Source organism: Pristiophorus japonicus, chromosome 2, assembly GCF_044704955.1.
Source record: "Pristiophorus japonicus isolate sPriJap1 chromosome 2, sPriJap1.hap1, whole genome shotgun sequence".
Classification (NCBI taxonomy): domain Eukaryota; kingdom Metazoa; phylum Chordata; class Chondrichthyes; family Pristiophoridae; genus Pristiophorus; species Pristiophorus japonicus.
The window spans coordinates 61,628,459-61,656,261 of NC_091978.1; the positions used below are offsets into that span (position 1 = coordinate 61,628,459).

Here is a 27,803-nt window from a genome sequence, read left to right on the forward strand (position 1 = left end):
TCAAAAGAATTCACAGGACACATTTGGCCTAGAGGCCACCTCTTGGTAGCTGGCACATTGTGCTGCACCCACCGCATTGAATACAGCTGTCAGTAGCACAGCTGGTAAGAAAACATTGAGGAATTACCTGGAGGTTAGACATGAGAGCTTCTATTCATATATCCATTGTTCAGTGCCCAACGTGACTGGTACAAAGTAAAAAAAAAAACAGCAGCCACTAAACGTGTGCACTTCCAATGATGGAATCAGTATTCTATGGTTAGGAGGGTGGCAATAATGCACTCATGTTTTATGAAAAGGAATTGGCACCATTTGCCTAATCATAGCTGGTCACTATATAGCTCCTGAGACATTCCTGATACCAGTTGTCTTTGGCAATTAGAAACTACTCCCAATACTTATAACTAATGATCCCTGTAAGTTGCGCTTTGTTCTGCGTGGCCGGTTTCTTTTAATGCACTTTAATTTTCTGCACGTGTGGTATTTACAATGTAAAAGCCAGTAAGCGGCCTGCGCGGAACCTCCCAGGTTACTGAGCGGTCGCGTGCACTTTGGTGGGAATAATCCCCCTTTTGGTGGGGATGTGGGGGAAAAAAAGCAGAAAGGCATGTAGGGTCTTCTTGAAGGTTTGGATGACTCCAAGATGACCTGCACAGTAATGAGACTAACAAATTCAACTCTCTCTGGTAATCCAATACCTGAGCCAGGTGTGTCTTTGAGTACTCTAGAGCACTGTCGATGATGAACCAGCTACCCAAGATCATGAATGGGGCCTAGAGCCAAAGCCTGTATCAGAGAGTTGAGATTCTTCCTGCTCAGTAACAGGCAGGCTTACACGTCAATCTCCTAACAGAGGTTCAAATAGCTTAGGCACGTCGTCAACAACAGCGGAGGCTTAGTGCACAGGGGTATTTCTGGAACTCGGATCGCGTACCTACCAGAAGAGCACAGAGAAGCTACACGCTACTTGTCCCCAGCCATTAGAGAATTAGCTTGCAGGCACACCACACCAGAAAACAAACTATCCATATCCGAAATTCTACCCGTGTGGATTTCTCTGTAGCTTGATTTCAAGACTATCACGTTGATGGGTTTTCTTTAGCATAGTGATGGGCATCTGCTTGTGTCAGACAGCCGGCTGACCAAAAAAACGGGAAAGGGCCATCACAGCCAGTTGTGTGTTAGGAACATAGGAATGATGGAAAAGGCCACCCAGTGGATCCTACATACAATGGGGTCGAATTATCTAATGTAATTGTGTATTCTAAAGTTTGAAGAAATGAACAGGAGGCCATTCCATCAGGGGCCAGAAGAAATTAGGAGATTGTATGATGAAGGGTCATCGACCTGAAACATTAACTCGGTTTCTCTCCATAGATGCTGCCTGACCCATTGAGATTGCCAGCATTTTCTATTTGTATTCAGTCAGTGTTTTCCAACCAATGGGTGCAAAAGCAAACTTAATAAATCCCATAATTAAACTCTTGATCCATTTTGTTCATCTTTCAATCCAAAAACGTAATTGTAATAAAAAACAGAAGAGGGTTAGATAAATATAGCTAGACTTGAGAAGAAGGAATAATACATTTTAAATAAAATAGGTTATGGCACAAATGAGTGAAAATACCAGTAAAACCAGCCATGGCAAAACTAATATATTCACAATGAAATTGGTTTTGAATTTTAGTGCGAAATGTAATTATTTTTAATAGTCAATATAACCAAGAACTAAATTCTCTCCTTCCCTCAGGTTTTGGTGCAAGACCTCATCATCCTAGACTATGCACCATTCCCCAGGTGAAAGTGCAAGCAAGCAAGCAATATGTATGAAGGCTTCTCCTGCTCAACAGGCTATTGGAGGAGAGCAAGAATGATCCAATTCAACTTTAAGTTTAATCTTAAATCCCTCCCCCATGGAGAAAAACTTGGCCTCTGCCTCCCCTATACAGTTGACAGACAAAAGTAACTCACCTTATAAGGGAATAAAAGGCTCTAATCTGTATCCACCACTCCATGGCACAAGATGCAATGAGTGCTCCAAGGTTAATATTTATAAAAATACTTAGTGCTATTAAAATGTCATATCTGAAACACACCCAGAGCAGAATACTGAAAACATACAATACCTTTATTTGATTTATTGCTTCATTCCGAAGACGCTGTTTATTCCTCTGTAATTTATTGGGCATCATCTTTCCGGTCCGAAAGTCAAAGCTATTGAGGTCGATACTGTTTCCCAGGTATCGAGCCAGCTGAGGCTTACTCCTGAACTTCTTACCACTTGGGCTGAAAGGCGGAAGAGAAATTAAAAACCAAAATAGCTGGTCTAGTACCAGTTGATAAGGGAGATTTTTGCATGCCATCATTGTAGTCCCAACAATACACACTGGAGCTTAATCAAGAAAGTGTGCAAGAGATGGAGAGGGAAAGAAATGTCACGTATACAGCATGTAGATGTGTATTTATTGTCTGCAATGTAATGTCATCACCAATTTTTGACTACAGAAAATCTAGGGTAAAAGCTATAATGTTTTACTTCGTTCCAAAAGTGGAATTGTCTAAAAACCAACATGTAAATGCCATACATCATAGCTATTTGACATGTAAATGACTCAAAGCGGTTCACACAAGTTGCAGATACAGTTCCATAACAATGTTATTTGGATCAAGGGGTTTGCGATGGCAAGCAGTGGCTTTGGAAAGGGTAGAAGCAGCACCAGTCTATCACCAAGAATGCCAGCAAAGCTGATGAGAGCATGCATCTTCCAACAAGGAGAACAAGGTCTGAAGGCAAGATCAGATAAGAGGAGGCCACAGTCTAGTCCCGGTAAGAACATTTCCCAATTGTACTTTCACTTCCCCACCCCCAACTCCAAATGGAGTGAATAACTAACTTGCTACTTCATAAATCGAATGAGATTTGACCATAATACAGTCTAATTTATTTTGAAAAATTATTTTAGACAATTTCTATCACTACATGCAGAAAGTTGCCACAATATGCTCTCTATTTTGTACATTCTCACTGCATTTCTCTTTTCTTTATTTCTTTTCTCCCATTCAATTTTCCTGTGAAAGTTTGAGAATATGCAACAAAGATAATATTTCTCAGAGACAAATTTCATATGGCAGGGAAATGGGTTTATGGCAAGTAACTCCAGGTGAAGAGCTAGCACTGACGATGGGCCAAATGGACATCTTCTGCTGCTGTAATTTCTATGACTACAATTATCCACCATGATGGGATCGGGACAAGGTCTAGTCTACTGTGCTATTTCAGCAATTAATAATAAGGGAAGGGGTAGGCAGAACATGCTACAGATATGACAAGGATTGTGAGAAAAAAAACTGAACAGGAAGAACTGATCTCAGTTAGACATTAAGCAATTTGCCCAAGTGCCACAGTATGCATAAGGAGTACTCAGCAAGCTTGCAATCACAACATTAAACACCTTGAAATCTGCAGTGCAATCATGAATTGTGTGCGGATGAAAGGACGCTTGTTAAATGCATCTTAAATCTGAAACCTCTTATTTAAAGCAGTTAGTTGCTGAATCAGACCAGAGTGTGGCTGGCAGTGCTATGAAACCCATTCCTGTTCTGCTCCAGATGTTTGTATTGAGGTGCTAACCCTGAAAGGAACTTCTCACTTGGTACCACCACCATATAAAAGTTATTTCCATACATTTTAGTAAGTCTATAAACAATTTAAATATAACACTGCACTTGGGAGCAAGAAATTTGGAAACAGTCGAACTCTTACGAGTGGCCCGGATTTTATGGTCAATGGCGAAGAAACGGCGCTTGCCATTCATCACACTGGTAGCTGTCCACAGACTTTTCCTGGGCTTTTGAGTGTCAACGTGCGGTATTTAGAATCCTTTCCAGCATGGCGCGATCTACAGGGGAATCTGTAGCATGCGAGAGTAGGGAAAGCAATAGCGTGGCTCTTCAACCAATCTGATTGAAGAATTCTCACTGAGACATGCAGAGTCTAAACCAGGAAGTATAAATTAGATTTAATTCATTGTAAAATCACGTGCAGAAAGCAAAACAAAGAGAAGGAAAGAAAGGTGAAATTGAGAGAGAGATAAAAGAGACAGAAAGAAAAAGTAAAAATAAAACTTTATATATTTCTTTAAATCTCCAACACTAATTAAATTCTGAAGGAATGAGACTCCACACTTGCAAAAGTAAATTTTCTGTGGCAGAGAGGTTGTTTGGTAGTAATTAAGACTTAGCATACCGTTAAAAATTCCCTTATACCTGAATGCACCAACCCTAACTTTTTCTGGCATGTTTAGTGGGTAGATAGTGGGCAGGTACAGCAATTTCACACCCTTACATGGATTTCAATGCCATGTCTATCGGCGAGTTATCGATATAGCACAGCCTGTGGAGGAGCAGTGCAACTCAGACAGGAATTTCCTGATTTCCACATTTAACTGAGCATGTTCATACTCTGGAGGTTACTATCCAATTTACTCCATAATAACAGTGAATGCTGATAGCTACACTGTTATTCTTAATGCAAAATCTGGACTATTCTTGACTATTGCACACTTGAAATGCCATCACAAATTAGATTAAATGCTTATTATGCAGTCTGGAGCTCAAGTGAAAGAAGGTAAGAGTGAAAAATAATTCCATCATCATGTTAAAAGGATTTTGGTTCTCATATGCCCATTAACAGAATTATTCCAGAAGACAGAAAATTGTGCATTAATGGGACATAGAAACATAGACACATAGAAAATAGGTGCAGGAGCAGGCCATTCAGCCCTTCTAGCCTGCACCACCATTCAATTAGTTCATGGCTGAACTGAAACTTCAGTACCCCCTTCCTGCTTTCTCGCCATACCCCTTGATCCCCCGAGTAGTAAGGACTTCATCTAACTCCCTTTTGAATATATTTAGTGAATTGGCCCCAACCACTTTCTGTGGCAGAGAATTCCACAGGTTCACCACTCTCTGGGTGAAGAAGTCTCTCCTCATCTCGGTCCTAAATGGCTTACCCCTTATCCTTAGACTGTGAACCCTGGTTCTGGACTTCCCCAATATTGGGAACATTCTTCCTGCATCTAACCTGTCTAAACCCGTCAGAATTTTAAACGTTTCTATGAGGTCCCCTCTCATTCTTCTGAACTCCAGTGAATACAAGCCCAGTTGATCCAGTCTTTCTTGATAGGTCAGTCCCACCATCCCGGGAATCAGTCTGGTGAATCTTCGCTGCACTCCCTCAATAGCAAGAATGTCCTTCCTCAAGTTAGGAGACCAAAATTGTACACAATACTCCAGGTGTGGCCTCACCAAGGCCCTGTACAACTGTAGTAACACCTCCCTGCCCCTGTACTCAAATCCCCTCGCTATGAAGGCCAACATGCCATTTGCTTTCTTAACCGCCTGCTGTACCTGCATGCCAACTTTCAATGACTTATGCAACTTTTTCTCTCCAAACAACCCATCTGAATTCAGGAATCAATTTATGTTGATTCTTCATCTGTTTGAAAGTATTTTGAATTTAAAAAGGTTAAAATTGATTCGTCAAAAAAGTAAATACTCTTGACATGCTGGTGAAAAACTTTAAACTAAATGTGGCATCAGCTCTTAATGCCGCTGATGTTGCAATCACTCACATGCCAACAGTTCCTACTCCTAGATTTTGTGCTATTGCAAGATTCCATATACAAGGAAACATCAACGAACTATATTTCCCTACCAACATCACCCACGATTCCACAACTGTTTGCGCTATCAAAGCATCTGCCCTACATCAAGTCATAGTGAGCCAGACATATTTCTAGCCACCATTGGCATGATCAAGCTATCCTGTTCAGTTCGAGCCAGATAATCTACATTCTAGCCCCGATTCCATCCCCTTCCACTATACTTGCTCACGAGAACATAATGTACAACACCTTGCTGTGCGAGCAGAAATCAAACCCCAAATCCAGGCATTTACAAAGCCCGTGCCTTTCTATCGACACAATATTGCCTTACCTCCATCCTTACTTCACCCTCGTTGTCCACATCTCAACAAATGCTCTGCTTGCTAGACTTCATCCTACATAAACCCTGGATCATCCTTAGAACTGTGCATCCAAAGTTACCTCCCCCCGCCCCCCCCTTGGTCTCCCCATTTGTCAATGAATTGATTTCAAAAATCCATGCTATAGTTTATGAATTGCTCCACAGACTTAATAAACCTTTCAGCCTTGCATCCTAGCTCGCCTCCTCCGTTCTCCTTAGAGCAGAGAAGCTGGGATTGTTCTCCTTAGAGCGGAGAAGGTTGAGAGGAGATTTGATGGAGGTGTTCAGCGAGGGAGTGGAGCTAACTGAGGTGCTCTTGCAGACAGGCTCGATGGGCTGAATGGCCTTTTTCTGTGCTGTAACCATTCTGTGATTCTATGATTCTGAGACTGTCCATTCCCCTCACCCCACTCCATTATCAGTAGCACAACCTTGTAAGTCACGTCATCACTCGGTTATGTAGAATTCTTTCCCAAAAGCCCTCTAAATCCATTCTGTACCATGGGACATTTGCTACATTAAGAGCTCTACATTAGTGCCAGATATTTCCCTTGATTGGTGTTCATCTTTCTCCTCCCACATAATGGGCCCAAGTTTCGAGCCGCGCCTAGAACGGCGAAGTCCCGACCTGGACGGCCGTTTTTCGCGCCACAAAGTGCGCCTAAAAAAATCTCCAGATTCTCCACCTCCCTGCAGGTCCTCTGGCCCTCAGCGCAGTGCAGCAGGAGGAGGTGTAGGGGGCGGAGCCAGGTCCCCGCGCTGAAAACAGTGCCGGAACCTCTGCACTACAGTGGGCGCGCTACAGTGGGCACGCATGTGCAGGAGCTCCAGGCACCCAAAACTGTGTGGGAGGGGCCGAAGCACGCAGCCCCTAGCCCTGGCCGAATGGCCTCACTGGGGCTGCGTGAATAAGGCTCCTCCCACGGCCAGCTCCTGCTTCCTCCCGACCCGACTCGACTCCCGCTTCCCGCCTCCGGGCCGGACATCGACCCGACCCCCCCACCCCGCCCCACCCCGACCTGACTCCCGCTTCCCCCCAGCCCCCGGACCCGACCCGACTCCCACTCCTCCCTTCCCTTCCCTTCCCTTCCCTTCCCCCTTCCCCCCTCCCCCCCCGCCTCCGGGCCAGCTATCAAGGGAAATCAGGGATAGTATTAAAGCCAAGGAAGTGGCATACAAATTGGCCAGAAATAGCAGCGAACCTGGGGACTGGGAGAAATTTAGAACTCAGCAGAGAAGGACAAAGGGTTTGATTAGGGCAGGGAAAATGGAGTATGAGAAGAAGCTTGCAGGGAACATTAAGACGGATTGCAAAACTTTCTATAGATATGTAAAGAGAAAAAGGTTAGTAAAGACAAACGTAGGTCCCCTGCAGTCAGAATCAGGGGAAGTCATAACGGGGAACAAAGAAATGGCGGACCAATTGAACAAGTACTTTGGTTCGGTATTCACGAAGGAGGACACGAACAACCTTCCGGTTATAAAAGGGGTCGGGGGGTCTAGTAAGGAGGAGGAACTGAGGGAAATCCTTATTAGCCGGGAAATTGTGTTGGGGAAACTGATGGGATTGAAGGCCGATAAATCCCCAGGGCCTGATGGACTGCATCCCAGAGTACTTAAGGAGGTGGCATTGGAAATAGCGGATGCATTGACAGTCATTTTCCAACATTCCATTGACTCTGGATCAGTTCCTATAGAGTGGAGGGTAGCCAATGTAACCCCACTTTTTAAAAAAGGAGGTAGAGAGAAAACAGGGAATTATAGACCGGTCAGCCTGACATCGGTAGTGGGTAAAATGATGGAATCAATTATTAAGGATGTCATAGCAGTGCATTTGGAAAGAGGTGACATGATAGGTCCAAGTCAGCATGGATTTGTGAAAGGGAAATCATGTTTGACAAATCTTCTGGAATTTTTTGAGGATGTTTCCAGTAGAGTGGACAAGGGAGAACCAGTTGATGTGGTATATTTGGACTTTCAGAAGGCGTTCGACAAGGTCCCACACAAGAGATTGATGTGCAAAGTTAGAGCACATGGGATTGGGGGTAGTGTGCTGACATGGATTGAGAACTGGTTGTCAGACAGGAAGCAAAGAGTAGGAGTAAATGGGTACTTTTCAGAATGGCAGGCAGTGACTAGTGGGGTACCGCAAGGTTCTGTGCTGGGGCCCCAGCTGTTTACACTGTACATTAATGATTTAGATGAGGGGATTAAATGTAGTATCTCAAAATTTGCGGATGACACTAAGTTGGGTGGCAGTGTGAGCTGCGAGGAGGATGCTGTGAGGCTGCAGAGCGACTTGGATAGGTTAGGTGAGTGGGCAAATGCATGGCAGATGAAGTATAATGTGGATAAATGTGAGGTTATCCACTTTGGTGGTAAAAACAGAGAGACAGACTATTATCTGAATGGTGACAGATTAGGAAAAGGGGAGGTGCAACGAGACCTGGGTGTCATGGTACATCAGTCATTGAAAGGTGGCATGTAGGTAGAGCAGGCGGTGAAGAAGGCAAATGGTATGTTGGCCTGCATAGCTAGGGGATTTGAGTATTGGAGCAGGGAGGTCTTATTGCAGTTGTGCAGGGCCTTGGTGAGGCCTCTCCTGGAATATTGTGTTCAGTTTTGGTCTCCTAATCTGAGGAAGGGCGTTCTTGCTATTGAGGGAGTGCAGCGAAGGTTCACCAGACTGATTTCCAGGATGGCAGGACTGACATATGAGGAGAGACTAGATCGACTGGGCCTGTATTCACTGGAGTTTAGAAGGATGAGAGGGGATCTCATAGAAATATATAAAATTCTGACGGGACTGGATAGATTAGATGCAGGAAGTATGTTTTTGATGTTGGGGATGTCCAGAACCAGGGGACACAGTCTAAGGATAAGGGGTAAGCCATTTTGGACTGAGATGGAGAGAAATTTCTTCACTCAGAGTTGTTAGCCTGTGGAATTCCCGACCGCAGAGAGTTGTTGATGCCAGTTCATTGGATATATTCAAGAGGGAGTTAGATATGGCCCTTACGGCTAAAGGGATCAAGGGATATTGAGAGAAAGCAGGAAAGGGGTACTGAGGTGAAGGATCAGCCATGATCTTATTGAATGGCGGTGCAGGCTCAAAGGGCCGAATGGCCTACTTCTGCACCTATTTTCTATGTTTCTATGTTAAGCCTAACTTCTTTGAACAAGCTTTTAATCACCCCTCCTAATATCTCTTTCTTTGGCTCAAGGGTAGATGCACACTTGAGAATCCTTTAAGATATTGCTAACCAGTGCTTAAATTCAGATTTCAAAGCTGTGCAGGACTCCATGCTCGAGTTGCAAAAGGAGCTCAGAGCAGGTACACGTGGAAAGTGCAAAGTGGCTGGGGGAGGGGAGGAAGAGGAAAGACTGATAGGCCATGGTGGCGGAGGTGACGCACAATCACTAGAAAGGAGGGATGGGGACAAGGTACAAGAGATAGAAAAAAAGGTAAAGAACGAGAGAAATGTGGGAGGAGCAGGAAAAAGTAAGTACAGGAGATGGAGAAAGGAAAAGTGTGGAAACAAAAAATAACAAAAGGAAATCAATGTTTTTTTTTTTAAAAAAAGAACTGGGATGTGGGTGAGAGAAAGGAGAACTAGTCCTGTGATGCATGCTGGATTAAAAGCAAGAAAGTGCCAGCAAGCAGATGCATGACCACAATTTCTTGGAAAAGTTGGGGCCTGCAACATTACAGCAGCCCAACGATTGCCAATGAGTGATTTGCAGAGAACTGAAGCCTGCTGCTTTTTTTTTTATTAGTGGCAAGCCCAGGAGCGAGACAAAACTACCTACAGTCCAAAGTGCCAATCAAACAGGAGACACTCTGGGGGCTTGGAGATCGGCAGCGTGACTCATGAGTGCAGGATAAGCTCACAAAAGAAACATAGGAAAGTGTGCTTGAGCCCTGGAGTACTAAACCCATGTTTTTGTATCCATTTTTTTCAGATAAAGTCCAGTGCCTTCAAAAAAGTTCTAAAGACATTCTAGTCTTCAAAAATCTGAATTCCATGTGCTGTAAGCCTTAATTTCTGTGAGACAGTGCGAGACACAGCCAGACACTGGCACTGACTCAGAGAGGAGGATTATTTTTGGGGTGTGGAGAAGCATTAAGCTGCATTTCCCAATCACACGAATACCATGCAGTGAGAATGACAGGAAGTTATAGTTGAGCATTTCAGAAACATTATAACCCTGATGCCGAAAACAGTCATTGCTATTGTATATACCCCACATATATTGTTTGGAGCATGGGAGGGGCTGGTAATCTTGTTCAGTCACTAAAATTTGCATTCAGGCGAGGGAGGATACCGTCAAATGTTTGCGACTCAGAGGACCGCAGAATTCCTCCATCGTGTACCACACCTCATACCTGAAGTATGAGAAGTCGCTGCTACAGTACTGTGGCTAGCGATCACTTGAGTTACGACATCATGACTCATCAGTGATTCACCCAGCAGTTCCCTGCAAACCGTCTGTAGCAGCACTCATCAAAAATGCACACAGTATGTGCAAAATTATAGGGTGTTGAAATACAGATAATGAGTGCACAATCCTGCCACGGTTACTAGTGACCTACTTGCACATTCGAGCTACCCAAGAATCGCATTTAAATATGAAGCAAGAAAACAGGTCGCTGGGAGGTGCTACAAGGGTGCAATTCAGTGGAGTACATCCAAGAACATCAAACTGCAAGAGTAATGCTTAAGCAGTTTGGGGATCAGCAACACCCTAGATTTAATTACTGCCTTAAAATCAGGGATACCTTTTTCTAAAATTTATATCCTGTATGTGGGTTTTCTTATTGTGCAGCAAGCACATTAATAGGGGCAACATTACCACCTTGTATTTATATTGTGTAATTAATTAATGTACAAAATGTCAAGAAACTTTATGGGATGGAGAAAAAAACAAATTGAAACTAAACCACCAGCAACGGTCAGAAATAAGTCAAGAAGGTGGAAGAGAAGTAGAGAGGTGGAGAGGTTTAGAGAGGAAGTTCCAGAGAGCAAGACAAAGGCAGCTGAAAGGTCTCCCACCGAGAGTGGGACAAATGGGAGAGAGAGAGCATTATATAAGAATTAGGAGCTGGAGTAGGCCATAGGGCCCTTCGAGGCCACCCCGCCATTCAATATCATGGCTGATCTTCGACCTCAAATCCACTTTCCCGCCCGATCCCTATATCCCTCAATTCCTGCCCGATCCTCATATCCTGGATTCCCTTAGAGTCCAAAAATGTATCTATCTCAGCCTTGAATATACTTAATGACTCAGCATCCACAACCGTTTCAGGTAAAAAGTTCCAAAGTTTCACAACTCTTGAGTGAAGAAATTCCTCCTCATCTCAGTCTTAAATGGTCGACCCCTTATCCTGAGAATATGCCCCCTAGTTCTAGATGCCCAAGCCAGGGGAAACAACAATCCCCCTCAGAATCTTATGTTTCAATGAGATCTCCTCTCATTCTTTGAAACTCCAAAATCTACTCAATCTCTCCTCATAGGTCAATCCTCTCATCCCATGGGACAATCTAGTGAACCTTCGTTGCACCACCTCGAAGGCATATATGTCCTTTCTCAGATAAGGAGACCAAAACTGTGCACAGTACTCCAGGTGTGTTCTCACCAAAGCCCTGTACAATTGTAGTAAGACTTCCTTACTCTTGTACTCCAACCCCTTTGCAATAAAGGCCAGCATGCCATTTGCCTTGCTAATTGCTTGCTGTACTTGCATGCTAACTTTCTCTGAACATCACTTATTAATTTCTCACCATTTAAAAAAAATCATGTTTTTCTATTCTTCCAACCAAAGTGAATAACCTCACATTTCTCTACATTATACTCCATCTGCCATCTTATTTCCCACTCACTTAACCTATCTACATCCCTTTGCACACTCTGTGTCCTCCTCACAGCTTACTCTCCCACCTAGCTTTGTATCGTCAGCAAACTTGGATACATTGCACTTGGTCCCTTCATCTAAGTCATTAGTGTAGCTTGTAAATAGCTGAGGCCCAAGCACTGATCCTTGTGGCACCCCACTGGTTGCATACTGCCAACTGGAAAATGGCCTGTTTATCACTACGCTCTGTTTTCTGTCCGTTAACCAATCCTGGATCAATGCTAAGATATTACACCCACAATGCCATGAACCCTTGTGTAGCAACCTTTTATGTGGCACCTTAAGAATGCCTTTTAGAAATCCAAATATACTACATCCACCGGTTCTCCTTTATCGACATTGCTAGTTACATCCTTAAAAAACACTAATAAATTTGTTAAAACACGATTTCCCTTTCATAAAACTGTGTTGGCTCTGCCTAATTATTTGATTTTCTAAGTGCCATGATACCACTTTCTTAATAATGGATTCCAGTATTTTCCTGACGACTGATGTCAGGCTAACTGGCCGGCAGTTCCTTATTTTCGCTCTCCCTCCTTTCTTGAATAGCAGGGTTACATTTGCTACCTTCCAAACCACTGGGACCATTCTAGAACCAGGGAATTTTGTAAGATCACAAACAACGCATCCATGATCTCTGCAGCCACCTCGTTTAGAACCTAGGATGTAGTCCACCGGGTGCAGAGGAGCACAAAGAGTGCACAAAAGGACAAGTCAGAGGACCAAAGGGTGGGAGAGGTTGCAAAGATAGGGTGAAGAGGGGTCGTGGAAAGGGTTGAAGACAAAAAATGAAAATCTAATATGTTGTGGGCCAGGTGGTGCGGATAAGGGCGATGGGCAACTTGGACCTAGTGCAGGAAAGGATAAAGGCAGCTGAGTTTTTGGAGGACCAGCAAGGTTGGCACTGGGGCAAAAAAATCAAGTCAGGAAATGACAAAAGTGTGGATAAGGGTTTTGATGCCAGAAAGAATGAGGTTGGGGCAGTGATGGGCAATGTTGCTGAGATCGAAAGAAATGATCTTGACTTAGTGATAGAAAGGAAGGGCATGGGGTTTAAGCTCAGCTCTGGATCAAATAGGGCACCAAAATTTTCTACAGTCTGATTTAGCCTGACCAAGTGGCCTGGGCAAAACGCGCAGTGGCAAGGGAGTGAAGTTTATACTGGGGGCCTATAAGCTTTGGTTTTTCTGATGATTTAAAAAAAAAATCATTCCAGGATGTCAGCGTCGCTGGCAAGGCCAGCATTTATTGCACATAATTGCCCTGGAGAAGATGGCAGCGAGCCACCTTCTTGAACTGCTGCAGTCCTTGTGGTGAAGATACTCCCACAGTGCTGTTAGGGAGGAAGTTCCAGGATTTTGACCCAGCGACGATGAAGGAACGGTGATATATTTCCAAGTCAGGATGGTGTGTAACTTGGAAGGGAACTTTCAGGTGATGGTGTTCCCACGCACCTGCTGCCCTTGTCTTGGAGAGTTGCTGCAGCGCATCTTGTGGATGGTACACACTGCAGCCACGGTGTGCCGGTGGTGGAGGGAGTGAATGTTGAAGGTGGTGGATGGGGTGCCAATCATGCGGGCTGCTCTGTCCTGAATGATGTCGAGCTTTGTTGGAGCTGCACTCATCCAGGCAAGTAGAGATATTCTATCACACTCCTGACTTGTGCCTCGTAGATGGTGAAAAGGCTTTGGGGAGTCAGGCGGTGAAACACTTGCACAGAATACCCAGCCTCTGACCCGCTTTCTCAGAGGAAATTTTGACGAAACCATAATTTGATTAAAATGGTGTCGAGAGAAGTAGTGAAGAGATAGCGCTTGATGTCATTCCCATATATATATATATATGGAAGATGATACTTTGCCCGCAGATGATGTGACTAAGTTGTAATAGTCAGACATCAGACCCAAGCAGGAGTAGAAGGGAATGGGGGAGATGACCAAAAGCATGGTTGAAGAGGTCGGTTTTAAGGAAACTTTGAGGTACAGAAACATATTGGGTTTATAGAAGGGATTTAGGAAGAGAAGTCCAGAATACGATAGCAAGATGCTGAAAGCTCTGTCACCAATGGCATTAGAGAAGGGGAGCAAGGTTGGGAAAAATTGTGGGTGTGGGTAGGGAATTAGGGCGGGAGAAGGATGCAAAGGTGGCAAGGACGTGGAATGATTTGAAGACAAGGATAAAGATCTGGAAATCACTGCACTGGATGACAAAGAGCCAGTGAAGGTGGCTTAGATGTGGAATCTGAAGCAGAGCACAGGGTTAAGCAGGACATCAAGTTTGCATACCATCAGGTTGAGCTGGAGACTGCATCTGGGAAGGGCAAAGGATCAAATCAGAAGCTGAGGTACGGTTTCTGGCAGAGGCTGAACAGGATAGCTTCAGTCTCATCACTGCTGCAAGACATTCTGGCTTATCCACAGATGGATATCAGCAACAGTTGAGCTGAAAGACATTCTGGTTCACCCACAGCTTGATGAAAGACAACCCAGTACAGACATGGAATCAAGGATTGTAGTGGAGCGGTAAAGATGAGTATCATCTATATATATATATATACAAAAGCTGAATTGTTGCTTGCAAATAATGTTAGCAAAAATGAGAGCGCATGGAGTTGGAGGCAACCTATTGGCTTAAATAGGGAATTGGTTAGGAAGTAGGACAGAGTAAAGATACTGAGTGTGTTACTCAAATTGGCAGGATGTGACTCGTGGTGTGCCCACCAGGTCAATTGAAAATTTCAAAACTGAGTGACAGATTTTGGTTGAGCAAGGGTATTAAGGGTTATGGAATCAAGATGGGTAGATACAGATAGAAACATAGAAAATAGGTGCAGCAGTAGGCCATTCGGCCCTTCGAGACTGCACCACCATTCAATATGATCACGGCTGATCATGCAACTTCAGTACCCCATTCCTGCTTTCTCTCCATACCCCTTGATCCCATTTGAATATATTTAATGAACTGGCCTCAACAACTTTCTATGGTAGAGAATTCCACAGGTTCACAATTCTCTGACTGAATAGGTTTCTCCTCATCTCGATCCTAAATGGCTTACCCCTTATCCTTAAGACTGTGACCCCTGGTTATGGACTTCCCCCAACATCAGGAACATTCTTCCTGCCTCTAACCTGTCTAGTCCCGTCAGAATTTTATATGTTTCTATGAGATCCCCTCTCATTCATCGAATCTCCAATGTATGAAGGCCCAGTTGATCCAGTCTTTCTTCACATGTCAGTCCTGCCATCCCAGGAATCAGTCTGGTGAACCTTCGCTGCACTCCCTCAATAGCAAGAATATCCTTCCTCAGATTAGGAGACCAAAACTGAACACAATATTCAAAGTGTGGCCTCACCAAGGTCCTGTACAACTGCAGTAAGACCTCCCTGCTCCTATGCTCAAATCCTCTCGCTATGAAGGCCAATATGCCATTTGCCTTCTTTACCGCCTGCTGTACCTGCATGCCAACTTTCAGTGACTGATATACTATGACACCCAGGTCTCGTTGCACCTCCCCTTTTTCTAATCTGTCACCATTCAGATAATAGTCTACCTTCCTGTCTTTGCCACCAAAGCAGATAACCTCACATTTATCTACATTATACTGCATCTGCCATGCATTTGCCCACTCACCTAACCTGTCCAAGTCACCCTGCAGCCTCTTAGCATCTTCCTCACAGCTCACACTGCCACCCAGCTTAGTGTCATCTGCAAACTTGGATATATTACATTCAATTCCTTTGTCTAAATCATTAATGTATACTGTAAATAGCTGGGGTCCCAGCACTGAACCCCACTAGTCACTGCCTGTCATTCTGAAAAGGACCCATTTATTCCTACTCTTTGCTTCCTGTCTGCCAACCAGTTCTCTATCCACGTCAGTACATTACCCCCAATACCATATGCTTTCATTTTGCACACTAATCTCGTGTTAAACCTTGTCAAAAGCCTTTTGAAAGTCCAAATATACAACAGCCACTGGTTTTCCCTTGTCCACTCTACTAGTTACATCCTCAAAAAATTCTAGAAGATTTGTCAAGCATGATTTCCCTTTCATAAATCCATGCTGACTTGGACCGATCCTGTCACTGCTTTCCAAATGCGCTGTTATTTCATCTTTAATAATTGATTCCAACATTTTCACCCACTATCGATATCAGGCTAACCGGTCTATAATTCCCTGTTTTCTCTCTCCCTCCTTTTTTAAAAACTGGGGTTACATTAACTACCCTCCAATCCATAGGAACTGATCCAGGGTCGACAAAATGTTGGAAAATGACCACCAATGCATCCACTATTTCTTGGGCCACTTCCTTAAGTACTCTGGGATGCAGACTATCAGGCCCTGGGGATTTATCAGCCTTCAAACCGATCAATTTCCCTAACACAATTTCCTGACGAATAAGGAGTTCCTTCAGTTCCTCCTTCTCGCTAGACCCTCGGTCCCCTATTATTTTCAGAAGGTTATTCGTGTCTTCCTTAGTGAAGGCAGAACCAAAAGTATTTGTTCAATTGGTCTGCCATTTCCTTGTTCCCCATTATGAATTCACCCGATTCTGACTGCAAGGGAGCTACATTAGTCTTCACTAATCTTTTTCACTTCACCTATCTATAGAAGCTTTTGCAGTCAGTTTTTATGTTCCCTGCATGCTTACACTCGTACTCTATATTTTCTCCTCCTAATTAAACCCTTAGTCCTCCTCTGCTGGATTCTAAATTTCTCCCAGTCCTCAGGCTTGCTACCAGGTTGCTGATCTAATTCAATGGGCCGGGGGGGGGGGGGGGCGGGGAATGGGCTTGCGGGGCTAAATGGCCTACCCCTGTTACTATGTTTCTTCCAACGTCACAACAAATATGTTCTGTTATGATCCCGGCCCTTCAAGGCCACAACTCAAGCCTGACCCAAGGAGAAAGTAGTCTAAACAGACCACCCAGGTATTGTAGCCATTTGTAAATTGCTGAATCTAGAGGTCATTGTAACAGCGTTGCAAATTTCAAGATCCAAAACGGTTGCTTTGCATCTGTAATTAAGTGCAATGTCTCAACAGTGATGGGCACACAGCAAACATAAGATTTTAAAAAAATAGATAATTAAATAAGGAAACCGCACACCTCTCTGACATGATTTGAGTCCCGTATCCAGGGTTGCCCAAACTAGATTTGAGTGGAGTGCTGCCCCCAGTGATTTTTTTTCCTTTTAATTTTCTTTCTCTCCTGAAGATGCCAAATCCTACTGGGGGGGCTCAAATATAACAGCACAATTACAGGTGCCTCGCCCAAGAACTAACTCTTCATGTGCGAGCTGAGACAGCAGGTTCAACAGAAAATTTGTCCATAAGAGGGTGTCAATCAGGAACATGGTCCTGCCACCGCCAATGCCTGCACATGTGCATCTTTTAAGGATAGGTTACTGGACAGCAATCAAGTGCAGGAAATGTAGCTGAACTCCCATCTCCATAAATATCTGAAGGATACCGAGGTCAAATATTACACCCCTACTACCATTTAAGATTTTGTGACAAACAGCACCTCTTACCAGTGCTGCTGTGGACAATCTATCTACTTTGTCTGTAGCACTGATGTGCCTTCCTAAGTTTCCAGTGTTGGCACCTCAAGCTCATTTGAGCATTTTCAGTTGATCATTACTATCGATCGTGGAAGATTCACTAAAGCATGCGACTTTAGCACTAATAATCTTAACATCTTTTGACAGCAAACCACAGGCTCAAAAGATTAGTATGGGAAATAACATTTCAATCAACTCTCAGTGAATTCATCATCTCCCCTCTGATCTTAAGTGATCAGACAATATTCTTGCTGAAATAATTGGCATCTCACCTTGAACACAAGAAATAGGAGCTGGAGTAGGCCATTTGTCTCTTCAAGCCTGCTCCGCCATTCAACAAGATCATGGTTGATCTTCTACATCAACCCCATCTCCCCGCACTATCCCCATATCCCTTAATTCCCAAAATTTTAGCGACCTCTGTCTTGAATACACAATGACTGAGCATCCACGCCTCTCTAGGGATAGAGAATTCCAAAGATTCATAGCCCTTTGAGTGAAAAAATGTCTCATCTCAGTTCTGAATGGCCAACCCCTTATTCTCAGACTGTGATCCCATGTTCTAGATTCCCCAACCATCTTCTCAGCATTAATCCTGTCAAGCCTCTTAAGAATTTTATTGGTGTCAAGTAAATCTTATTCTTTTAAACTCTAGGGAACATAGGCTAATCTACCTTATTGTGGAAGCAAGTCATTTTCGACCCCGAGAGACTGCCTATGATGAGTCTACTCAATCTCTCTTCATGGGGTAATCCCTTCATCCCAGGAACCAGTCTAGTGAACCTTCATTGCACTCCCTCGAAGGCTTTCCTTGTGTAAGGAGACCAGAACTGTATACAGTACTCCAGGTGTGGTCTCACCAATGCCCTGTATAATTGTAGTAAGACTTTTTTACTCTTATACTCTAATGCCTTTGTAACAAAAGCTAACATACAATTTGCTTTCTTAATTGCTTGCTGTATCTATATGTTAACTTTTTGTGATTCATGTACACGGACCCCAAATCCCTCTGAATACCAAGATTTACTAGTCTCTCGGCATTTCTTCATAGTCGCTGATTCAAAATTAAGAACTCCCTACCTAACAGCATTGCGGAAGTACCTTTACCACATGTGCTCAGCAATTACTGTCAACAGCAACTAGGAGTGGATAATAAATGCTGGCCTTGCTAGAAACGTTCTTATCCTCAGAATGAATATTTTTTTTAAATCTCTCCCTAAAATATCTATAATCATATCCCCCCCACAGTACCAGGGTCAATACTCACCCCTCTGTACCCACAGCAATAGTCCCTGCAGTACCCGCAGCAATACTCCCCCAGTACCCGTATTAATACTCCACCAGTAATACTCCCCCCGGACACAGCGCAGAAATACTCACTCAGTAACACTCCACTCCCCCACCCTCTCTCAGGTACCCCCAGTATTACTCCACCCATTCACACCTCACCCCAGGTACCCACAATAATACTCCACCCACCCCCAGTAATGCTCCTCTTCCCCAGTACCCCCAGTAATATTTTTCCCTACCTCCCCAGGTACCTTCAGTGATACTTCCACCCCGCAGGGTACCCCCAGTAATGCTCGCCCCAGCCCGCACCCCAATAATACTCCCCCGTACACCCAGTAATGCTCCTCCAGTAGCCCCAGTAATGCTCCACCGGTACCCGCTGTAATAATTCCCCCAACACAACACAGCAATACTCCCTCTGCACCCCCAGAAGACTTCCCCCGACACCACTCTCTTTTCCCCTTTCCACCCCCCTCCCCCCCGCCCGAATACTCCCCAGCACCATTCCCTCCCCTCCCACCCCCCGGAATCTTCCCCCGGTACCCCCAGTATCTCTCCCCCGGTATCCCCAGGAATACTCCCCCAGTATCCCCAGGAATACTCCCCCAGTACCTGTAGTAATAGACATCGGTCTTGCCGGCGCTGAGCCCCGATTTGCGGATCACCTCCTCCTTTTTCCAGCCGGGGGGCAGACACGGGCAGTCACTGCGCTTCTTCTCCATGGTGACAGTCTCCCGAGAGTGAATGAAACACACAGCCGGACAACGCGAGTAACCTGACAAACTGCACTGGAGGCCAATCTGGGCCCTCCTCCTCTCCCCCCGCTCTCGCTCCCTGCCGGAGCCCCGCCCCCTGCTCCAGCTCTGTGCCGGAGCCCCGCCCTCCGCTCCCGCACTATGCCGGAGCCCCGCCCCCCCGTCCCCCGCGCTGAGCCGGAGCACCGCCCCCCGTCCCCCGCTCTATGCCGGAGCCCCGCCCCCGCCCTCGCCCTCTGTGGCTCCGCCCCCCCCTGCTCCGTTCCCTGGAGCCGGCGCCGTCGCAGCGCCCCTGGCAACCGCCATCGACTCCTCCGCTAGCCACGCAAAATAGTGCCAAGAGCACGGTCTTCATTGCAATTCCGCAGACAGCTTGTGTACGAACAATATTTTTAAATCTAAATGTTTCCCAATAAACTTTGTTTTCAGGAGACTCGATTAAAGTTAAAAGAGTATTTTTTTAAAACAAACTTTAAATGAAAATCCTTCCGCCGCACCTATTCACGAGCCATGGTGGCGGTGGCCGACCACAGGTTTCGCGGGATTGATCAGTACATCTTTCACACATTGTGCTTCCCTTAACCTTTCATCCACTCCTTAAATCTGCACACTCTAATGATGCACAACTGCCTCTCATTTGGCTCCCAGCCATTATTGTCCTTTTTGTTTGAGCAGGTTCAGTCCAGAACTTTCGAAAATGAAACCAAGATAACAAAAGTCCAGTAAGTGTTTAAAAGAATATGTTTATTTACTTTCACATCTTGTGATCTTGGACCATTAGTTATTAAGGTTATTGATTATTTTTTTAAATCAAAATGAAGGTTTTCAATAAATATTATTCATCAATAAAGAAAACAAGCCAAATCCCATCCTTGGCCTATTCCTCTGGCTCCCTGCTCTGCAGTTTTGGAACTGGGAAGCCATTGTAAAAGGAGGTGGCAGCCTAGGAGCACTAGAGATTTCAACACCTTACAATGAGCTGAATGTAATCGTAGGGGGGAGTCTTTTTTCCAAAACAGCCTGAGCTAAAATATTCCAGGCAAAGTGACCTGTTTTATTCCAGGCCAAGTGCCAGCAGAGCAAGGACAAGTGTCCCCCTCCCCCACAGGAGGAGGCGCTTGTAATTATTCTAGTCATATTGAGTGTGGAGTACTAAAAATAAAAACACCGAAAGCCTGGTCCAAATGAAAATGTGTGCCAGTAAATTTAGCTGGTAATTTGGAAATTTGTGTCCATAAAACAATCAATATTCCACCTGTCATAGAAAGTTTCAATTGAACCGATACCAAAATATGGGTAAGCAGTCAAAGAAGACCTCCCAAGTGATTTTGGGTATCTGGATTTGCGACGGCAAATTAGCCAGGCTCAGGAGCAAACCCATCAAGAGGTCCTCCTGTTTTCTCAACCTACACGATGACCGAAGATGAATAGTCTGGGGAAAAGTGTAGCCAGACGTTCAAGAGGAGCTGTTTCAGGTCATAAAATACTGTATGGCACTGGCATTGTATGTAAAAGTGGTAAGTGATTTCATCTTGGCCTCAGAATGGACAAGTGGCCAAGATGTCAATAAAGTGCCTCAGATACAGATCGGCTGCCACGGCACAGCGCAACACTTTCCACATCAGGTCCCCAGTGGCAGCGGAAAGGGTTTAGAAATATAGAGCCTTCTAATGGAGATGCTCACCCATGCCATTTGGCAAAATGTTTCACTTGGGAGTTTCCTAATGAAAGACCAATGTGAGGAAGTGGATAGTGTGCGACACCAATAAAATCAGGATGGAATTGCATGGAAATGTGAAATATTAGCTGAAATAAACATAGTGGGAGAGGAGGTATTAAGGGGGTAAGCAGCTTTGAAAGTGGATAAATCCCCAGGCCCGATGAAATGTATCCCAGGCTGCTAAGTGAAGCAAAAGAGGAAATAGCAGAGGCTTTGATGATCATTTTCCAATCCTCTCTGGCTTCAGGTGTGGTGCCAGAGGACTGGAGGACTGCTAATGTATTACTTTGTTTAAGAAGGGAGAAAGGGATAGACGGAGTAATTACAGGCCAATCAGCCTAACCTCAGTGTTAGGAAAATTATTGGAAAAAATCCTGAAGGACAGGATAAATCTACCTTGATTCCGTTATTAGCCGAGGCATAGAATACAAGAGCAGGAGAGTCATGCTTGAACTGTATAAAACACTGGTTAGACCACAGCTGGAGTACTGCGCGCAGTTCTGGTCACCGCATTACAGGAAGGACGTGATTGCACTAGAGAGGGTACAGAGGAGATTTACGAGGATGTTGCTGGGAGTGGAGAATCTTAGCTATGAGGGCAGATTAGATAAGCTGGATTTGTTTTCATTGGAACAGAGGAGGCTGAAGGGAGACCTCATTGAGGTGTATAAAATTATGAGGAGCCTACATATAGTGGATAGAAAGGGCCTATTTCCTTTAGCAGAGGGGGTCAACAACCAGGGGCATAAATTTAAAGTAATTGGTAGAAGGTTTAGAGGGGATTTGAGGGGTGATTTCTTCATGCAGAGGATTGTGGGGGTCTGGAACTCACTACCTGAAAGGATGGTAGAGGCAGAAACCCTCACCACATTTAAAAAGTACTTGGATGTGCACCTGAAGTGCCATAATCTGTAGGGTTACGGACCTGGAGCTGGAAAGTGGGATTAGGCTGGATAGCCTCTTGTTGGCCGGTACAGACACGGTGGGCCAAAATGGCCTCCTTCCGTGCTGTAAACTTCTATGATTCTATGAATGAATTTCTGTAAAACCGTTAAGTTGTGAAGTGGGAAGGGGGTTCACAGTTCTGTCCAAACAAGGGTGAAATTTGATGGAACCCCTCCCTGCCCTTGAGCCACCTCAATGTACCAAACAAAGTCAGAGCTAAGTGCAGATTTTATTTCCTGGGTGACATTGATGGCAGGACCTATGGGTGACATCTATACTGCTCTGACACCATCCAGCACATTCCGGAATCTGGTGTCTTTCGCAGCAAGGGCATGTCTCTCTGTGACAGTGCTGGCTGCCCGTGAACGAGTACACTCTGTTGCAGATAGTTGAAACTGTATCTACAACTGCACAAACTTTTACCCTGTGGTTTCCAAAATGTTACATTAAAGACAAGAAAACCATTTACTGAGGACTTTACTACAGAGATGCTGACTCTTTAATAGCTGCAATTTGGCAGCTCTTAACCTCAATAATTCTCCTCATCTCTAGTGGGTAAAATGTAACTCTTATGTAAATGTAGAATCTATTTTTAATGGGTTGTAAATGATAGTTTTATGACTTGTAATGATATTTTCCAAAGTTATCAGCAAGAAGGAAATGTTGAGAGTGTAGATTTATAATCAAAAAGAGTGAGATAGATTGCAAACCCATTTAAACACAAGATTAAAACCAGAAACTGCTGGAGACATGCAGCAGGTCAGTAAAAAATACATTTTGGGTGGGTACACTTCATCATTTCCGGTTTCTATTTTTATTTTAGATATCCAACATTTACATGTATTTTTCCTTTTTTTTTCCTTTTTAGTTATGGTCCTGTGCTCGTTTTTAAAAGAAATAATAGGAAATGTTTTTTTTTTAAACTTTAATTAATGGGAGTGTTTTAAGTATGCTACCATTTCATTTATGTATTTTGTCTCTTTACCCACCTGGTCTGATCTTTGTTACAAATGACTCTTGTAGGAAATTGCAGGAGGTGCCAGAGATCAGGTATACGGGTGATTTTCGTCCCTTTACTGGGAAGTGCTGTAGATTCCCCTTTCTGCTTGATATGGTTCAGATCAGGAACTGACAGCAGGTCCAGAAGCTCGATTTGTTACCATTCCATGACACTGAGTGTTGCCAGTCACTTTTTCATCATTCATTTCCCAAATTTTCTTCTCTCCTCTTTGGAGAGCACTGACTCATGCTGGGGTATGGTTCCATGGACAATTTTGTTCAACTGTCTATTCTTCTGTGAGCCTAGATGGTGAGTGCTGGTAGACTACTTGAATGTGGGGAAGATAGCACAGCTGAGATGGATCCTGTCCTCATTCAATGTCCAAACATGCACTTTGTTGAAAGCAAGACTGAATAACAACCAACTGCAGGAACGTTTGATGAAAGGTTATCGACCTGAAACGTTAACTCTGTTTCTCCACAGATGCTACCCGACCTGCTGAGTGTTTTCCAGCATTTTATGTTTTTATGTCAGATATCCAGTATCTGCAGTATTTTGCTTTTGTTTAAGAGCAGGAACTCTAGCTGATTCCCCATCCCCAAAGCACAGGGCACCATGACAAATTGTAATATCCCACTGCTGACCTTGACTGAGATCAGCTAACTCAGGACAGGTCGAGGATCGATAAGCAAGTTAAACGATGGAGATTTGACAGGTCTATAAATGCCTTGAGTGTACTCAAAGTGCAACAGTATATTACAAATATAAACAATATAATCTACAGGTCTGTAACATTATGAATAAGAATACATCAAACAGAATAAAGTATTCGGATAAAGTATGAACTACAGGAGACAATCGCTGCTGCAGATACAATTATTCTTCTGTGGCTATCACTGCTGCATTTTACCACAGGCTTATTTTGTCTATTTCGAGAATTAGATTATTTCCAGGAAACATCTCAAGTAGTTGCCAACACCTTTAATCAAATAGCAAAACAATCCTGCAGTAGAAAAAAGTTTTTTTTAATCTTTCCATTAGTTAACAGTTTCTAACTTATTACTATGAAGATTACATTTGCTTGATGTCATCCAGAGTATTCAGGCCTACTTAATGAAGTCAAAGGTAGTACCAGATAATCCTAATGTAGAACACACTGACAGCTCCTGCTGGTACAAAATTAACTAAAATTCCAATTTAAACTTAAAACAATATTCAATTTAAGGATTGTAGGATTATAGGTATGAGTTGCGCTTCAAGAGATAAAAGAGATTTGTTTTTTTATAGCGCATTATCATGCCTCAGAAACACCCCGAAGCGCTTAGCATACAACGTTAAACCCCTTAAGCTTTGCTCTAGTGGTTCATGGTGTCACTTGAAGCCCATGATTAGATGACTGCACTGTAATTACTCCTTTGTTGTGTTCAACTATGAGTCATACTCATGGAAGGGAGAACAGCAGAATTGCCATGCATCAGATTTTATCACAATGTAAAAAAAATGCCAGGTTGTATTATGACATGGGTTACTCTGTTGAATCTAAATATTTGGCAAGAAAAACAAGGTGTCGAAACAATTTCAAATCTGCCCATTCTCATTCATTTTAAAATGTTACCGTATTTTTGGTGCATGTCACTCAAGAATGGTTTCAATCCCTTTCTGATGATGAATCTAATTTCTAACATTTCACTGATTTTGAAGTAATACATTTTCTGATAAAAATGATTGCATCCGCTTTTATGCATGTAACCAAACCATCATTACAATTTACAGTAATGTGCGTCATAGATTCAATGGTTAGGGTATATTTTGGTTGTCCATCTTGTGTGATTTGCTGGTCTATTTGTTGTGGAGTCCGCTTCTGCAATGTCTCAGACATTTGTCGAATGATGGAGTTTAATGAATGTGGGCCTGCAGCTGACCCTCAGTATAGTTTACAAGAGGAGGAGGAGGAGGAGGATGATGACGATGATGAAAGAGAATGGCGTTGCACAGTTGACTGCATTAATAGAAGCCTTCTAACTCCTGCTGCTGCAGCAAGTGGTGAATTGACAGGTATTAGTGAAACTGAAAGCCAACATCTATCTAACTGTCAAACTGGAGGCGGGTTTTAATACGTCAGTAACATAGTGCTTTGAATTTGGGTTATCACTTTTTAGCCAAGTCCACAAGGGCAGGTTAGAGGGCGGGCTCCTGGCTTGAGTTCTGATGTTTGCTTTGCTGTTGATGGAAAAAAATTGTTGTTTGAAAACCTTAATAGCTAATGCCCCTGCACCATAACAGGAAATATATGTAGAAAATAAATGTGCAACTCTTTTTTTCTACAAAAAATCTTTTTGACGTCTGAGTTATATTTTAGAAATTTCTGGTTATCACACTCAAAAGCTAGTCCAAAATTGGGCTTTAATTTAATTTATCCTATGCACTTGATTAATTTGAACAAAAATGCTGCAAGTAAACGTGACTTGCCATTATTGAACATTATAGAAGAAAGAAAAACTTGCATTTATATAGCACCTTTCATCACCTCAGGACGTCCCAAAGTGCTTTATAGCCAATGAAGTACTTTGGAAGTGTAGTCAATGTTGTAATGTAGGAAACACGGTAGCCAATTTGCACACAGCTAGCTCCCACAAATAGCAATGCGATAATGACCATATAATCTGTGATTGTTGGTTGAGGGATAAATATTGGCCAGGAACCTGGGATAATTCCCCTGCTCTTCAAAATAGTGCCATGGGATCTTTTACGTGCACCTGAGAGATCAGACAGTTTAACGTCTCATCCTAAAGACGGCACTCTGACAATGCAGCACTCCCTCAGTATTGTACTGGAGTGTCAGCCTAGATTATGTGCTCAAGTCCTTGGAGTGGAACTTGAACACACAACCTCCTGACTCCGAGGCGAGGGTGCTGTCCACTGAGCCACGGCTGACACTCCATAAGGAAGAAAATGGGTGATTTGCTAATACGTTGTGCATCTTTTATCTATGTCAGGTAATTTCAAGAACTGCTTCTAGCAGGTTTATATGGTTTATAAAGTTTATCAACCATTGGTGGCCGTGCCTTCTGTTGCCTAGGCCCCAAGCTCTGGAACTTTCTGACTAAACCTCTCTGCCTTGCTACCTCTCTTTCCTCCTTCAACACGCTCCTTCAATCATACCTTTTTGACCAAGCTTTTGATCACCTGCGCAAATTTCTACTTATGTGGCTCGGTGTCAAATTTTTGTCGCATAATACTCCTGTGAAGCGCCTTGGGAAGTTTCACTACATTAAAGGTGCTATATAAATACAAGTTGTTGTTGTTGCCTTGCAATTCTAGCCACAATGAGGGGCCATATATACCACCAGCCTTTTCCTTTCATTACCAGTGGCAGTGCTGCCCTCGAGCTACAAAGGACTACCTCATTGGTTGATTCTTGGTTCCTCCAGCAACTGTGCTGCCTTTTAATATTACAGTGCTGCTGCCAACGTTCAAGTTTGTGTCATGTGGGGCTGTATAAAGGCAGTATATGAGTGGTTAGAACTACTAGCCCAAATACTCTGGAATTTCTTAGAGTCTTGTTAAGATGTCTCATTAGTCAGCATCTCACTGCAAAAATGATAGATGAGTAAACAAGTATTTTACTGTTTAAAAAATGTCTTTCAACACCAAAGTACAGGCATGATCATGCGTTTACTTACCGCAGATACTTATAAAATGTACATATTTGTATAGCCACATGCCACTTCTGTCTGCATAGCCATCCTCTCATTGGTGCGACACATCATTACCCATTGATGGTAGCTACAGTGAACATAGAAGATAAAGGTTGTGCACCCAATTGTATATTTTTCTAACCAACAAACCCAGCCATTTAAAATAGCAATAACACCGTCACAAGTCTATTGTGATATTGGGTCTGCCACTTGAATAAATATCATGTCTGGATGCCAGTGGTTTTCCTTCTTATATCACGCATAATACTAGCGACAAAAATAATAAAACACAATATTGCACTGGATCAGGTTTTTTTTTTAAATCGCTCAACTTTACTGCTGCTCCTCCTTATGGTGTCCCTCCTTTAGTTAAGTGGCTTTTTTTTAACCCCATGTGAGCCTACATATTGGGTGGCATCAAGCTATTTAATCAGAGGCATTCCAGCACAAGAATAGAATAAAAATTTACAGCACAGAAGGAGGCCATTTCGGCCCAATGTGTCAGTGCCGGCCAACAAAGAGCTCTCCAGCCTAATCCTATTTTCCAGCTCTTGGTCCGTAGCCTTGTAGGTTACAGCACATCAAATGCATATCCAAATACATTTTTAAAGTGGTGAGGGTTTTTGCCTCTACCATCCTTTCAGGCAGTGAGTTCCAGGCCCCCACCACCCTCTGGGTGAAAACATTACCCCTCAAATCCCCTCTAAATCTCCTGCCAATTAATTTAAATCTATGCACCCTAGTTGTTAACCCCTCTGCTAAGGGAAATAGGTCCTTCCTATCCACTACATCCAGGCCCCTCATAATTTTATACACCTCAGCCTCCTCTGTTCCAAAGAAATCAAACCCAGCCTATCCAATCTTTCCTCAGAGCTAAGATTCTCCTTT

The 27,803-nt window shown here is 43.6% G+C and overlaps 2 protein-coding genes across 5 annotated transcripts in view; one reads left to right on the forward strand and one right to left on the reverse strand.

Moving 5' to 3' along the window:
- Nucleotides 1-19,605, reverse strand: part of mbd2 (methyl-CpG binding domain protein 2) — a 118,147-nt gene extending 98,542 nt beyond the window's left edge. Inside the window, exons 1-2 of the mRNA XM_070867505.1 lie at nucleotides 19,410-19,605; nucleotides 2,127-2,286 (exon numbers count right to left, since the gene is read on the reverse strand). Of these exons, the coding sequence (XP_070723606.1) occupies nucleotides 2,127-2,286; nucleotides 19,410-19,519 (270 nt within the window). The 5' untranslated portion in view covers nucleotides 19,520-19,605. The remainder of the gene's footprint in view (nucleotides 1-2,126; nucleotides 2,287-19,409) is intronic.
- Nucleotides 19,606-20,119: 514 nt separating this feature from the next.
- poli (polymerase (DNA directed) iota) overlaps nucleotides 20,120-27,803 on the forward strand; it is a 71,423-nt gene continuing 63,739 nt past the window's right edge. For 3 of the 4 annotated variants that reach the window (XM_070862041.1, XM_070862061.1, XM_070862057.1), the window contains exon 1: nucleotides 25,093-25,272. In XM_070862041.1, the coding sequence (XP_070718142.1) occupies nucleotides 25,104-25,272 (169 nt within the window). In that variant the 5' untranslated portion in view covers nucleotides 25,093-25,103. Of the gene's footprint in view, nucleotides 20,275-25,092; nucleotides 25,273-27,803 lie in introns of those variants that run through there. The other variant, XM_070862044.1, reaches the window with a different exon arrangement.